Here is a 16,087-nt window from a genome sequence, read left to right on the forward strand (position 1 = left end):
TAAAACAAAGTCATGGGAAAACACAGAGTGATGTATAAAACAAAGTCATGGGAAAACACAGAGTAATGGATAAAACAAAGTCATGGGAAAACACAGAGTAATGGATAAAACAAAGTCATGGGAAAACACAGAGTAATGGATAAAACAAAGTCATGGGAAAACACAGAGTAATGGATAAAACAAAGTCATGGGAAAACACAGAGTAATGGATAAAACAAAGTCATGGGAAAACACAGAGTAATGGATGAAACAAAGTCATGGGAAAACACAGAGTCATGGGAAAGCCGGAGTGACGGGAAAACAACGAGTGATCAGACAACAACGTGGTGAAGAGAAACCACGGGGCGAAGAGAAACCACGGGGCGAAGAGAAACCACGGGGCGAAGAGAAACCACGGGGAGAAGAGAAACCACGGGGAGAAGAGAAACCACGGGGAGAAGAGAAACCACGGGGAGAAGAGAAACCACGGGGAGAAGAGAAACCACGGGGCGAAGAGAAACCACGGGGAGAAGAGAAACCACGGGGAGAAGAGAAACCACGGGGAGAAGAGAAACCACGGGGAGAAGAGAAACCACGGGGAGAAGAGAAACCACGGGGAGAAGAGAAACCACGGGGAGAAGAGAAACCACGGGGAGAAGAGAAACCACGGGGAGAAGAGAAACCACGGGGAGAAGAGAAACCACGGGGTGATGGGAAAACGCGGAACGATTCATGATTAATTTGGGGGGGCAGACGATAGTGGTGTTTGGGAGGGGTGGGGGTGGAGCTGACCCGTTCCCAGCCTCTAGCATCAGATTAATCCTTCTTCTGGCATAATTAATCATAAGGAGTTTCTGCGGAGTATTGAAACTTACAATACCATCACCACACTACACCAGTAACTGCTCTCTACACCAGCTAACTGCTCTCTACATTACCACACTACACTACCGACCGTATTATTCAGACCAGCTAACTGCTCTCTACATTACCACACTACACTACTGGCCGCAGTATTCAGACCAGCTAACTGCTCTCTACATTACCACACTACACTACTGACCGTAGCATTCAGACCAGCTAACTGCTCTCTACATTACCACACTACACTACTGACCGTATTATTCAGACCAGCTAACTGCTCTCTACATTACCACACTACACTACTGGCCGCAGTATTCAGACCAGCTAACTGCTCTCTACATTACCACACTACACTACTGACCGTAGCATTCAGACCAGCTAACTGCTCTCTACATTACCACACTACACTACTGACCGTAGCATTCAGACCAGCTAACTGCTCTCTACATTACCACACTACACTACTGACCGTAGCATTCAGACCAGCTAACTGCTCTCTACATTACCACACTACACTACTGACCGTAGTATTCAGACCAGCTAACTTCTCTCTACATTACCACACTACACTACTGATCTACTGACCGTAGTATTCAGACCAGCTAACTTCTCTCTACATTACCACACTACTCTACTGATCTACTGACCGTAGTATTCAGACCAGCTAACTTCTCTCTACATTACCACACTACTCTACTGATCTACTGACCGTAGTATTCAGACCAGCTAACTACTCTCTACATTACCACACTACACTACTGACCGTAGTATTCAGACCAGCTAACTGCTCTCTACATTACCACACTACTCTACTGGCCGTAGCATTCAGACCAGCTAACTGCTCTCTACATTACCACACTACACTACCGACCGTAGTATTCAGACCAGCTAACTTCTCTCTACATTAGCACACTACTCTACTGATCTACTGACCGTAGGTAGTATTCAGACCAGCTAACTTCTCTCTACATTACCACACTACTCTACTGATCTACTGACCGTAGCATTCAGACCAGCTAACTTCTCTCTACATTACCACACTACTCTACTGATCTACTGACCGTAGCATTCAGACCAGCTAACTGCTCTCTACATTACCACACTACACTACTGACCGTAGCATTCAGACCAGCTAACTGCTCTCTACATTACCACACTACACTACTGACCGGAGCATTCAGACCAGCTAACTGCTCTCTACATTACCACACTACACTACTGGCCGTAGTATTCAGACCAGCTAACTGCTCTCTACATTACCACACTACACTACTGGCCGTAGTATTCAGACCAGCTAACTGCTCTCTACATTACCACACTACACTACTGGCCATAGTATTCAGACCAGCTATCTGCTCTCTACTCAGAAACGGATAATTGGTCACCAAGATTACAGACCGGACTCTCAATTGACCAGAGAGGGGGGTGCAGGGGGAGACAACATTGTACATTAACCCCCCCCACCCCCAACCTCACCCATACACACCAATCAAATGCAAACTGAGCAGGGTATAATGGCAGGGGGTGGTTGAGTCCCATGGGTATCGCTGACTGAAACATCCTGCATTCAAACGCTACAGTGCAGCCCAGCACCGCGCGTAGCGACCGGCCAGGAGGAAGTGGAGTTAATATGGGGGGCCCACTCCCAGTCACCATTAATAAATAGGAGCAGGCATCTTCATGGCCTTCCTCTAATTCTTAATTTGCTTTCCATTAGCCATCAGGATGAAGAGCGGCTGTCAGTTAAGAGGAGGAGGATAGAGATACAGAGCAGAGAGAGAGCGAGAGAGAAAGAAAGAGAGAGAGAGCGAGAGAAAGATCACAGCTCACACAGACAGACAGTGCTCTGCAGAGCTGCAGTCTCAGTCCTGTAACTCTAACCGTATTCCTTCCAGGCGGAGCAGACCTGCACAGGGAGCGCTGACCACCACCACTATCTCTCAACTCATCTATTATGCATGTGTTTGCATGATGGCACATTCGCATCAGAGTTCAACGGACTGACAGGACATACCATCGTTCTATTCTCTTCACTTCCACTCCCCTGTCCGCCTGTCTTAACTCCTTCTTCTCCAGCTAAGTTCATGAACCCAGCCATTACCTTAATCTGAACCGCCCCAAACCAGCAGAATGTTTCTGGAAATGCTGGTCAGCGCGAAGGGAGAGGGCGAGGGCCGGACTCACATCGAATAACCCTGTCGGAATGTGATGAGCTGAGTATGCTTTCTACAGCTGCCTCGGTCTGGCCGGTCCAAGCAGGGTTTTTTATTTTTTTACCAGGGTTAGGGGTTAGGCAATTCATATCGCACTAACATCACAGAGAATAAACCAGTATGACAGGGAAAGGTTATGAACCTGCTCGTAAACCATCTCTCTCTCCAACCAGATTAGGGGAGCCTTCGTTACAGACTAGTTTAGACAGCAAAACGTCACCGGATAAAACCCTCAAAAGAACTTTGGGGGAAAACTTCAGATTTGCTGATGGTAAGAAGATAAGAACAGAGAGATTTACAGTATTTGCTTTGGACTTTGTCCATTCTTTCCACTCCATAGAAACTGTCGGGGATTGTAAAGGATGACTTGTAAATGAATTGCCAGTTATGCTTTTAAGGTGGAGCAGCATAGGGAGGAGAGGAAATGAAACTGTAATTCTCAACAAGTGTTTCTTAGACAGTATTGATAGCCCAGAGGAGAAATACAAACTGCTAATAATTAGCCGCAGTTGATGTAAAGAGAGTCTAATTGATTTAAAACAGAGCCATGACTGCTGTCGTGACAGATCAAACCATCACCACAAAATGAAGCCGCAGAGGGAGAACAAAGAGATCATGAATTCATATCTGGAATAATCTCCAAAACAATGAATGGAACAAGTACATTTCGAAAGGGATTCGGTTGTTATCTGGCAGTTTAAATCTCTTTTTGCATAATGGAAACATTTCGCAGAGAACAAAACAACCCACTAAACCTGAGTTAATAGAGAAGTTTAAACCCCAACGCTGCTCCTCAGTTAATAGAGAAGTTTAAACCCCAAAACTGCTCCTCAGTTAATAGAGAAGTTTAAACCCCAACGCTGCTCCTCAGTTAATAGAGAAGTTTAAACCCCAACGCTGCTCCTCAGTTAATAGAGAAGTTTAAACCCCAACGCTGCTCCTCAGTTAATAGAGAAGTTTAAACCCCAACGCTGCTCCTCAGTTAATAGAGAAGTTTAAACCCCAACACTGCTCCTCAGTTAATAGAGAAGTTTAAACCCCAACGCTGCTCCTCAGTTAATAGAGAAGTTTAAACCCCAACGCTGCTCCTCAGTTAATAGAGAAGTTTAAACCCCAACGCTGCTCCTCAGTTAATAGAGAAGTTTAAACCCCAACGCTGCTCCTCAGTTAATAGAGAAGTTTAAACCCCAACGCTGCTCCTCAGTTAATAAGTTTAGTTAAGAAGTTTAAAAACCCCAGTTAAAGAAGCTGCTCCTCAGTTAATCAGTTAATAGAAGTTTAAAAACCCTCAGTTAATAGAGAAGTTTAAACCCCAACGCTGCTCCTCAGTTAATCAGAGAAGTTTAAACCCCAATAGAAGTTTAAACCACTGCTCCTCAGTTAATAGAGAAGTTTAAACCCCAACGCTGCTCCTCAGTTAATAGAGAAGTTTAAACCCCAACGCTGCTCCTCAGTTAATAGAGAAGTTTAAACCCCAACGCTGCTCCTCAGTTCAGTTAATAGAGAAGTTTAAACCCCAACGCTGCTCCTCAGTTAATAGAGAAGTTTAAACCCCAACGCTGCTCCTCAGTTAATCAGTTAATAGAAGTTTAAACTGCCTCAGTTAATAGAGAAGTTTAAACGCTGCTCCTCAGTTAATAGTTTAAACCCCAACGCTGCTCCTCAGTTTAGTTTAAACCCCAACGCTGCTCCTCAGTTAATAGCTCCTCAGAGAAGTTTAAACCCTCAGTTAATAGAGAAGTTTAAACGCTGCTCCCTCAGTTAATAGAGAAGTTTAAACCCCAACACTGCTCCTCAGTTAATAGAGAAGTTTAAACCCCAATGCTGCTCCTCAGTTAATAAAGAAGTTTAAACCCCAACGCTGCTCCTCAGTTAATAGAGAAGTTTAAACCCCAACGCTGCTCCTCAGTTAATAGAGAAGTTTAAACCACACTAAACCTCAGTTATTAGAGAAGTTTAAACCCCCTATCTGTTTCACCCAGGGCCAAACTATTCCACCCAGGGCCAACCTGTTCCACCCAGGGCCAAACTGTTCCACCCAGGGCCAAACTGTTCCACCCAGGGCCAAACTGTTCCACCCAGGGCCAAACTGTTCCACCCAGGGCCAAACTGCTCCACCCAGGGCCAAACTGCTCCACCCAGGGCCAAACTGTTTCACCCAGGGCCAAACTGTTCCACCCAGTGCCAACCTGTTCCACCCAGTGCCAACCTGTTCCACCCAGGGCCAACGTGTTCCACCCAGGGCCAACCTGTTTCATCCCCAGGGACAACCTGTAAAACCCAGGGCCAACCTGTAAAACCCAGGGCCAACCTGTAAAACCCAGGGCCAACCTGTCCAACCCAGGGCCAAACTGTGGGCCAAACTGTTCCACCCAGTGCCAACCTGTTCCACCCAGGGCCAAACTATTCCATCCAGGGCCAAACTGTTCCACCCAGGGCCAAACTGTTCCACCCAGGGCCAAACTGTTCCACCCAGGGCCAAACTGTGGGCCAAACTGTTCCACCCAGTGCCAACCTGTTCCACCCAGGGCCAACCCGTTTCACCCAGGGCCAACCCGTTTCACCCAGGGCCAACCTGAGTGAGAGTGTTTCTCAGAGGACTAGCTCTAGTATTCCGACAGCAAGGCTAACGGCTGTGGTGTCACCTGGCCACACATTCAAAGGACTCTGCGAAATGAATATTCAGGAATTCATATTCTGCAATGTCCCCCTCCGGTCCAAGGAAAGCATTCCCCATAGCACGCCTTCAACTCATGGATAGGAGTACAGAGCGAGGCTGTGTCACCTTATGTCTTACAAATACAACCCAAATAAAAGCCCACCATCTGTGGGGTTAAAGAATAATAACACAGTGACCGAGTACCTCCTCTCCTCTTTCAAATGTATGGGAAGCTTAATATTTGAGCAGCCAACCCCCTTCCAGGACAATGATTGAAATTTAAACAGTGGGGAAATTGACTGTGAAGTTTTCCAGCAATCGGACATCAAGGAAAAGTAGCGTTGTGACTTACAGACGGCCCAGCTTGGGGGTGGACTGGAACAGCAGCTCTGGGAGAACCTGCAGCTTGTTCCGGTTCAGACGCCTGTCGGGGGGTGAGAAAGGTGAGAACATCAGTGTGGTCAACCGCTATCTGATGAGGTAATCTATGTCAAATGAATAGAGTTTGGTCTGTGTGTGTGTGTGGTGCAATGAGAGAGACCGAGACAGAGGGACAGACAATGTGAACATTTGAGGGCTGAAACACAGAAACAGAGCAACATCAAGCACCATTGGGAACAGAGATTGATGAGAAGGTAGGAGAAAACATAAATGACACTAGAGGTCGACCGATTATGATTTTTCAACGCCGATACCGATTATTGGTGGACCCAAAAAGCAGATACCGATTAACCGGCAGATTTTTTTTTTTTTTTTTTGTAATAATGACAATTACAACAATACCGAATGAACAATTATTTTAACTTAATATAATACATCAATAAAATCAATTTAGCCTCAAGTAAATAATGAAACATGTTCAATTTGGTTTTAATAATGCAAAAACAAAGTGTTGGAGAAGAAAGTAAAAGTGCAATATGTGCTATGTAAGAAAGCTAACGTTTCAGTTCCTTGCTCAGAAGATGAGAACATATGAAAGCTGGTTGTTCCTTTTAACATGAGTCTTCAATATTCCCAGGTAAGAAGTTTTAGGTTGTAGTTATTATACGACTATTACACGACTATTTCCCTCTATACCATTTGTATTTCATTAACCTTTGACTATTAGATGTTCTTATAGGCACTTTAGTATTGCCAGTGTAACAGTATAGCTTCCGTCCCTCTCCTCGCTCCTCCCTGGGCTCGAACCCGCAACACAACGACAACAGCCACCATTAAAGCGGCGTTACCCATGCAGAGCAAGAGGAACAACTACTAGAAGGCTCAGAGCGAGTGACGTTTGAAACTCTATTAGCGCACGCTAACTAGCTAGCCATTTAACTTCGGTTACACCAGCCTCATATGCAATGCTTGACGCACAACGAAGAGCTGCTGGCAAAACGCACTAAAGTGCTGTTTGAATGAATGTTTACGCACCTGCTTCTGCCTACCACCGCTCAGTCAGATACTTAGATACTTGTATGCTCAGTCAGAATATATGCAACGCAGGACACGCTAGATAATATCTAGTAATATCATCAACCATGTGCGTGGTTAACTAGTGATTATGATTGATTGTTTTTTTTATAAGATAAGTTTAATGCTAGTTAGCAACTTACCTTGGCTTACTGCATTTGCGTAACAGGCAGGCTCCTTGTGGAGTGCAAACGAGAGAGAGGCAGGTTGTTATTGTGTTGGACTAGTTAACTGAAAGGTTGCAATATTGGATCCCCTGAGCTGACAAGGTGAAAATCTGTCGTTCTGCCCCTGAACGAGGCAGTTAACCCACCGTTCCTAGGCCGTCATTGAAAATAAGAATGTGTTCTTAACTGACTTGCCTAGTTAAATAAAGACATCAAAATAAAAAAAATGTTTTTTTTTTAAATCGGCGCCGAAAAATACAGATTTCCGATTGTTATGAAAACTTGAAATCGGCCCTAATAAATCGGCCATTCCGATTAATCGGTCGACCTCTAAATGACACCCAGATGCTCAAATCAATCGTTCAGATTAGAACCTCTGAAGTGGGGTAACACTGGTCGCGGTACAGGAAGACATCATCTGGGGGTCAAGAGTTCACAGTTGGGCTAAGGCGTATGGGAAAGCCGGTGATGTCATATGAAGATGGGCATAAGAAGTTACCAAGCTATGAAGGTATCTGAAGTCTTTAAAGGCCATTATCACTGCGAGGAGGCTCCACAGGCTAACATGGGGGGGTTGGGAGAATAGATGTTATCATGGCACCAAAGCCTTTCTCTGAGACGGGAGGGCACAGGGGGGTCACAGGGCAGAGCTGAGGTATGTGGAGAAGTGGAGGAAGACTCAGGATGTCATATAACACGCCCTCAGAGCCGGATCACAATCCCTCTGTCTCCCTCTGTTCTGTTCTCATCCACCCCGGCCTACACCACCGCATGGAGAGGGAGAGACTCGAGGCTAACCTAATACCGAGCCAGCTAGCATATCAAACTTCCACGCTGTTACGCCACAAATCACAATAGCTCAAAGCTAAGGCCTCCAACTTTGATGTGACCTCAATGAGAAACACAGCATTAGAGAGCAGATCAACGGTCACCTACGTTGTCTAGCTTGGAATCTCCAATAAAACTGAAGTACCACTTAACAGTTGGGACTCATCTAATCAAAGTAAATCAGATCTGTTTTGCTACATGCTGTACTGATTCTTCAGTTGAACTCCCACACCTCTTACTGCCAGACATTTCCTCCAGAGAGATGACATGACTGGAGACAGATGTTCTCATGGCCCTGTCTATGAGCTTTGTCAGTGTGTCATCCCTGTCATGTTACACCACACTACTAACCATAAACCTGGCTGGCAAGCCTGGCATGGATGGGTTTTGTTCTCTTACCAGTTTGTGGACTCGCCAGCTACTTCCAGACCAGAAGAACCACAGTGACACCGACGAGGTAAGTAAAACCAAGTGTTTAGTTTCAAGTCAGTGTGTGGACATTCACAATCAGTGATGGTACACCTTTGTCTAGGAGCAGGTGACTTTAATGTTCATGTAAACGTGATCCTCCTTACATAAATAGGGCTTTTTGAGTGCTTCCAAGTGCACATATATGACTCATTTTAGGAAGCGAGGCATATGTCACACATCTCTACTTCACAGGAGAGGCATTAGAATGTAAAGTGTACTGTTAGCTAGCTAGTGAATGTTACTGTAGCTTGCTGGCTCGCTAGCTAACGTTACGTGTATGATCTGTATAGTAATATTATTTGAATCAGAAATAAATTTGCATTGCTAGTTATAGCCTATTGTTAGCTGGCTAACCTTGAACCTCGTCGGTTAGCTCTTTAGCTACCTGCGGATTCATCAAATCAAATTTTCTTTGTCACATATACATGTTTAGCAGATGTTATTGCGGGTGTAGCGAAATGCTTGTGTTTCTAGCTTCAACAGTGCAGTAAAATATCTGACAATACACAGAATACACACAACCTAAAAGTAAAATATATCAATATATATAAATATTAGGATGAGCATGGCGGAGAGGCATAGACTGAAATACAGTAAAATATAATACAGTATATACATATGAGATTATTATTATTATTATTATTATTATTATTATATTATTATTATATTATGAGATGAGTAAAGCAAAAATATGCAAACATTATTAAAGTGACTGGTGTTCCATTATTAAAGTTGCCCGTGATTTGAAGTCTAAGTATATGGGGCAGCAGCCTCTAAGGTGCTGGGTTATGTAACCGGGTGGAAGCCGTCTAGTGATATTACAGCTATGACAATGTTTGTATTGGGATTAGTATGAGTTGAGATTATGTTGGTTCATTGTTTAGCTAGCTAGCTACATGTCTAAACAAAAGACTTCTTATGGGCAGGTGGGATGGTAGTGTCCTAGGAACTGCAATCTGGGAGGACTTTGCCTTATAATAAAAGTGACAGCCAATGAAATAGTGGTAGGCTGAATTGTTTTTTTTGGGGGGTGGTTTGTCCTCGGGGTTTCGCTTGCCATATCAGTTCTGTTATATTCACAGACATTACTTTAACGGTTTTAGAAACAGTAGAGTGTTTTCTACCCAAATCTACCAATTATATGCATATCCTAGCTTCTGGGCCTGAGTAACAGGCAGTTTACTTTGGGCATGCTTTTCATCGGGACGCAAACATTGGGGTACCAGGGATACTTACAGTCTCTCCAGCTGTTTGAGGTCCTGGAACGCCCCCCTCTCAATCACGGTGATCTGGTTGTCCTCTAAGTGCCTGATAGAAAAGGGAAAGACAACATAATCAATAAATACAATAACATCAGTATATAAAGGCCATGCTCTCACAACATGGGTTCAAGGCAACATGGGGTAAAGGCTACATGGGGTGAAGGCTACATGGGGTGAAGGCTACATGGGGTGAAGGCTACATGGGGTGAAGGCTACATGGGGTAAAGGCTACATGGGGTGAAGGCTACATGGGGTGAAGGCTACATGGGGTGAAGGCTACATGGGGTAAAGGCTACATGGGGTGAAGGCTACATGGGGTGAAGGCTACATGGGGTAAAGGCTACATGGGGTAAAGGCTACATGGGATAAAGGCTACATGGGGTAAAGGCTACATGGGATAAAGGCTACATGGGGTGAAGGCTACATGGGGTAAAGGCTACATGGGGTAAAGGCTACATGGGGTAAAGGCTACATGGGGTGAAGGCTACATGGGATAAAGGCTACATGGGGTGAAGGCTACATGGGGTGAAGGCTACATGGGGTGAAGGCTACATGGGGTGAAGGCTACATGGGGTGAAGGCTACATGGGGTAAAGGCTACATGGGGTAAAGGCTACATGGGATAAAGGCTACATGGGATAAAGGCTACATGGGATAAAGGCTACATGGGATAAAGGCTACATGGGATAAAGGCTACATGGGATAAAGGCTACATGGGATAAAGGCTACATGGGATAAAGGCTACATGGGATAAAGGCTACATGGGATAAAGGCTACATGGGATAAAGGCTACATGGGATAAAGGCTACATGGGATAAAGGCTACATGGGATAAAGGCTACATGGGATAAAGGCTACATGGGATAAAGGCTACATGGGATAAAGGCTACATGGGATAAAGGCTACATGGGATAAAGGCTACATGGGATAAAGGCTACATGGGATAAAGGCTACATAGGGTAAAGGTTACATGGGGTGAAGGCTACATGGGGTGAAGGCTACATGGGGTGAAGGCTACATGGGATAAAGGCTACATGGGATAAAGGCTACATTACTCTAGTCAGTCTACCCTCTGCTCCGGGAACATCTTGATCCCTAAGGTTTTCCAGATGCATTATAAGGCAGAATATCTACAACTCCATGGATATGCTGTGTTTATATTTGTGTCTGTGGATATTAAGACCAATTTGGAGTGACATATTTGAGAAGCAAATGAATCCCAGAGTGACTGATACTCAGGACGACTCGACACAGCCAAGGTCAAAAGTAGACCGTGGAAACACGAGACAGAAAACATACGCATCTCATGTGGAATTCCGATCTTTTGGCAGGAGGCTATCAGTTATAAATGGTATTTTAAATGTTTATATGTGGCTGATTTTGGACCATTAATTCATGTTTTTGTCATTTCAGTATGTCAGGAGAGATGACACAGTTGGCCTCATCATAGGGAACTGTTCAGACTTATACCACAGCTTTCCAGACTTAGCCATCAGCGTAGCCAAAAGCCAACCGCTCTAATACCAGTGGATTGGCCTCAGATGGAGCTAGCAAAGCAAAGTCCAACATGTTCAGCCCATAATTATTTACCTTATTTGGCCTGTACCTTGGATGCTGATCTGATGTATTATAAATCTGATTCACACAACCGGGGAATCAGACTCACGCTGATTGATTTACTGATATTTAAGTACACATTCCCCGAACCCACCAGTTGGTTCAGATGGATTCATGTGTATCGTGTAGTATAATAGTATTGTTTTCTGGAAATAATGCATTTTCCATTAGCAATTCCCTATCATTAAGGGAGTTTCAGAGAGATAACAGCCCAAAATTACGGGACCACGGAATTCAAGGGTAAAACCATTCAGTGTGTGTGTGTGTGTGTGTGTGCGCTTGTGCGTGTGTGTGATTACCGTGTGTGTGTGCACATGTACTCAGATGAAGTGAATCACAGAGGTTATCACCCCTCACATGCTACTCTCTCTCCCTCCTAGATAAGGCTCTCTTACTCTGAGCTTCCGAAGGCCCTTTACATCAACATGGTTTGGAGTAGGAAACGTCCCTCCTGCTAACCATGAACCACATAAAACAGGCAGTGGACTCGGCTGACAGTACTGCAGGACAGACACTGCTTATTACCACTCCTTGGGCACTTTCGTTTGCCGTTTCTTTTTATCTCCACCCCATCCTTTTACAGGCTCTTATTCAGGAGGTAAACAGCACCGAGATGTCCTTAGATTACAGTCATTAGTTCAGCACAGTCACACACACTCTCTATTCAGCAGAGAGGGGAGGAAAGAGGAAGCCCATCGAGTCCATCAGGACATCTCCAAACAGATGAGTCCTTTGAAAATCATCAGAGTGATGGTGGTGAGAGAAGTTGGAGTATTTTACTGCATGTCATTACCAGGTAAAAGGTCCAAATACTATGCTTTTTAACCATGTCAAAATGTTGTAATTATGCTTGGTTATTTCAGATGGCTATAAAGTATATTCCCCTATATTCACCATCAGTTAAACATAAACATATTACATTCTAAATGACCTACTTAATCACTATACACTGTTTCTTTAAATGTTTTCCTAATGACACTACTGAATACAATGAAGAAACATGACTGAGCCCATACTTAGTGGTAACACATCTATTACTGAGCTATACATGTCAATTGACAGAATATATCTATGTTACTGTGTTTTATTGACATTATCATGCATATTATTTGTGAAGGGCAGAGAGTGCTTACAGAACTCGCAGGTTCTTGATGCCAGAGAAGTCCACTTTAGAGATCCTGGTGATGTTATTCTTGTCCAAATCCCTGAGAGAAGGGGAGAGAGAGAGAGAGAGGAGTGAGAAAGCAAGAGAAAGAAAGTGAGGGAGAGAGAGATAAAGAGAGTAAGAGAAAGAGAAAGAGAGAGAGAAAGAGGTTAGAAGGATAATCACTCATCTTCATAATCCTGTTCAGTCTATCAGTTCTCTCACCAGTTCTCTCCACAGAGCAGGGCTGGGCAATTCCAGTCCTCGAGGGCATGATTAGTGTCCCAGTTTTGCCCCAGCCCCATCTAACACACCTGACTCCAATAATCACCTAATCATGATCTTCATGTCAGAGTGCAATTTGATGAATCAGCTGTGTTTGCTAGGGACGGAGAAACAGTGTGACACCAATCAGGCCCTGGAGGACTGGAGTAGCCACCCCTGCCATAGAGGACGGTATTGCTGAGGTTCCCTGTGTAGGATTGCCCTGGAGATGTGGAGCAGAGCAGAGCAGGTCCCCACCCTCTCTTCTGTCTCTCTCTGCCCTGTGCCGTCTACCTAAGATGCTGGGGGACAAATCCTTCAATCTCAGACACTCCTTACCTGACTGGGCAAAGAGGGCCCCTCCAGGAGCCTGTGCTCAAACCTCAAACACACCAGGGCCTGGTGTGTGTGTGTGCGCGCGTGTATGTGTATGTGCGTCCATGTATATGTGTGTATGTTTGCATAAGCCTGTCCTAACTATGTCAGTGTGTATTGTACACAGTCCATACTGACTGTGTCTATGTAGGACAAGGCTGGAGCATGAGAAAGAGCTATAACAAATAAACATTTCTGTTTGAGAGAGCTTGCTACTTCAAGTCACTTCTGATGGGTCTTTCTGAATTTGGGGTTGTTTTTCTCTCCGGAGCCAAAAGCTTATCTAGTTTCCAGACCATTTCTCTGTTTTAACTACTTCTCATAATGTATATATCTGTTTTAACTACTTCTCAGAATGTATATACAGTGGGGCAAAAAAGTATTTAGTCAGCCACCAATTGTGCAAGTTCTCCCACTTAAAAAGATGAGGCCTGTAATTTTCATCATAGGTACACTTCAACTATGACAGACAGAATGAGAAATAAAATCCAGAAAATCACTTTGTAGGATTTTTAATGAATTTATTTGCAAATTATGGTGGAAAATAAGTATTTGGTCACCTACAAAAGACACCTGTCCACAACCTCAAACAGTCACACTCCAAACTCCACTATGGCCAAGACCAAAGAGCTGTCAAAGGACACCAGAAACAAAATTGTAGACCTGCACCAGGCTGGGAAGACTGAATCTGCAATGGCTAAGCAGCTTGGTTTCAAAAAAATCAACTGTGGGAGCAATTATTAGGAAATGGAAGACATACAAGACCACTGATAATCTCCCTCGATCTGGGACTCCACGCAAGATCTCACCCCGTGGGGTCAAAATGATCACAAGAACGGTGAGCAAAAATCCCAGAACCACACGGGGGGAACAAGTGAATGACCTGCAGAGAGCTGGGACCAAAGTAACAAAGCCTACCATCAGTAACACACTACGCCGCCAGGGACTCAAATCCTGCAGTGCCAGACGTGTCCCCCTGCATAAGCCAGTACATATCCAGGCCCGTCAGAAATTTGCTAGAGAGCATTTGGATGATCCAGAAGAAGATTGGGAGAATGCCATATGGTCAGATGAAACCAAAATATAACTTTTTGGTAAAAACTCAACTCGTCGTGTTTGGAGGACAAAGAATGCTGAGTTGCATCCAAAGAACACCATACCGACTGTGAAGCATGGGGGTGGAAACATGCTTTTTGGGGCAGTTTTTCTGCAAAGGGACCAGGACGACTGATCCGTGTAAAGGAAAGCATGAATGGGGCCATGTATCGTGAGATTTTGAGTGAAAAACTCCTTCCATCAGCAAGGGCATTGAAGATGAAACGTGGCTGGGTCTTTAAGCATGACAATGATCCCAATCACACCGCCCGGGCAACGAAGGACTGGCTTCGTAAGAGGCATTTCAAGGTCCTGGAGTGGCCTAGCCAGTCTCCAGATCTCAACCCCATAGAAAATATTTGGAGGGAGTTGAAAGTTCGTGTTGCCCAGCAACAGCCCCAAAACATCACTGCTCTAGAGGAGATCTGCATGGAGGAATGGGCCAAAATACCAGCAACAGTGTGTGAAAACCTTGTGAAGACTTACAGAAAACATTTGACCTCTGTCATTGCCAACAATGGGTATATAGCAAAGTATTGAGATAAACTTTTGTTATTGACCAAATAATTATTTTCCACCATAATCTGCAAATAAATTCATTAAAAATCCAACATTGTGATTTTCTGGATTTTTTTTCTCATTTTGTCTGTCATAGTTGAAGTGTACCTATGATGAAAATTACAGGCCTCTCTCATCTTTTTAAGTGGGAGAACTCACACTATTGGTGGCTGACTAAATACTTTTTTTGCCCCACTGTATCTGTTTTAACTACTTCTCAGAATGTTAATATACATACAATATGGATTCTGACTTATTTCCTCTATGTTTATTGGTATATTTCCACATAGAGAGAGAGAGAGCAACCGGCTGTGATTGGGAGTCCCATTGGGCAGCACACATTTGGCCAAGTGTCGTCCGGGTTTGGCTGGGGTAGGCCGTCATTGTAAATAAGAATTTGTTCTTAACTTGCCAACTTAAATAAAAAACACACACACACACAGAGCCTGGGCTCCTGACGTTGGGTTCAGTGTGTTTCTCATAATATACGTAAACATGTATAAATCTGATTTAAAGGCATACTGGATTTCAAAAGGCTTCCCCAGCTCTGCACATAAAGAGCTCTAATGGGAGCCATACTATGTCTTTAGAGGGGACAGGGGCCTGACAGACTACTGCCTCTACTTCACGCTCCTGGTTCCTCTCTCTCAACCTCTCTATGTTCTCTCTCGTGCTGATATTTCTCTCTCACCCTCTCTTTCACCCCCTCTGTCTCACCCTCACTTTCTCGCTCACCCTCCCTCTCTCTCTCTCACCCTTTATGCTCATTCTATTACCCTCTCACCTTCTCGCTCTCTCTTACTCACCTCCTCTCTCTCCAAATCTCTCTCTCACTCCCACACAACACTATCTCACTCTTATTCTCTCTCCCCTCCGATAACCCAGCGTTCATTCTCACTCGCTCTCCAATCTCTCCTCTCTTATATCCATCCTTCATTGTTCCCAGTAACTGTCGGTGTGAAAAATGTGGGATTAAAAATCAGGAATCGCAACACAACGAACTCAATTAAACCGGCTTCTTTCAGGCTCCTTTAAGTGCCAATGTGTGGGTCACAAATCTACAAGCCTGCTGGTAATTGTTTGTTTTTATTTGTATGAGGGATATGGTGGCAATCCAAACAACAGGTGTTCAGGGCCT

General features: G+C 44.3%; 1 protein-coding gene across 1 annotated transcript in view; it reads right to left on the reverse strand.

The window, feature by feature from the left end:
- LOC118375671 (slit homolog 3 protein-like) overlaps positions 1 to 16,087 on the reverse strand; it is a 501,749-nt gene that overhangs the window by 474,544 nt on the left and 11,118 nt on the right. The window contains exons 3-5 of the mRNA XM_052488085.1: positions 12,647 to 12,718; positions 9,873 to 9,944; positions 6,068 to 6,139 (exon numbers count right to left, since the gene is read on the reverse strand). Of these exons, the coding sequence (XP_052344045.1) occupies positions 6,068 to 6,139; positions 9,873 to 9,944; positions 12,647 to 12,718 (216 nt within the window). The remainder of the gene's footprint in view (positions 1 to 6,067; positions 6,140 to 9,872; positions 9,945 to 12,646; positions 12,719 to 16,087) is intronic.

This window comes from Oncorhynchus keta, chromosome 30 (genome assembly GCF_023373465.1).
Source record: "Oncorhynchus keta strain PuntledgeMale-10-30-2019 chromosome 30, Oket_V2, whole genome shotgun sequence".
NCBI classification, from domain to species: Eukaryota; Metazoa; Chordata; class Actinopteri; order Salmoniformes; family Salmonidae; genus Oncorhynchus; species Oncorhynchus keta.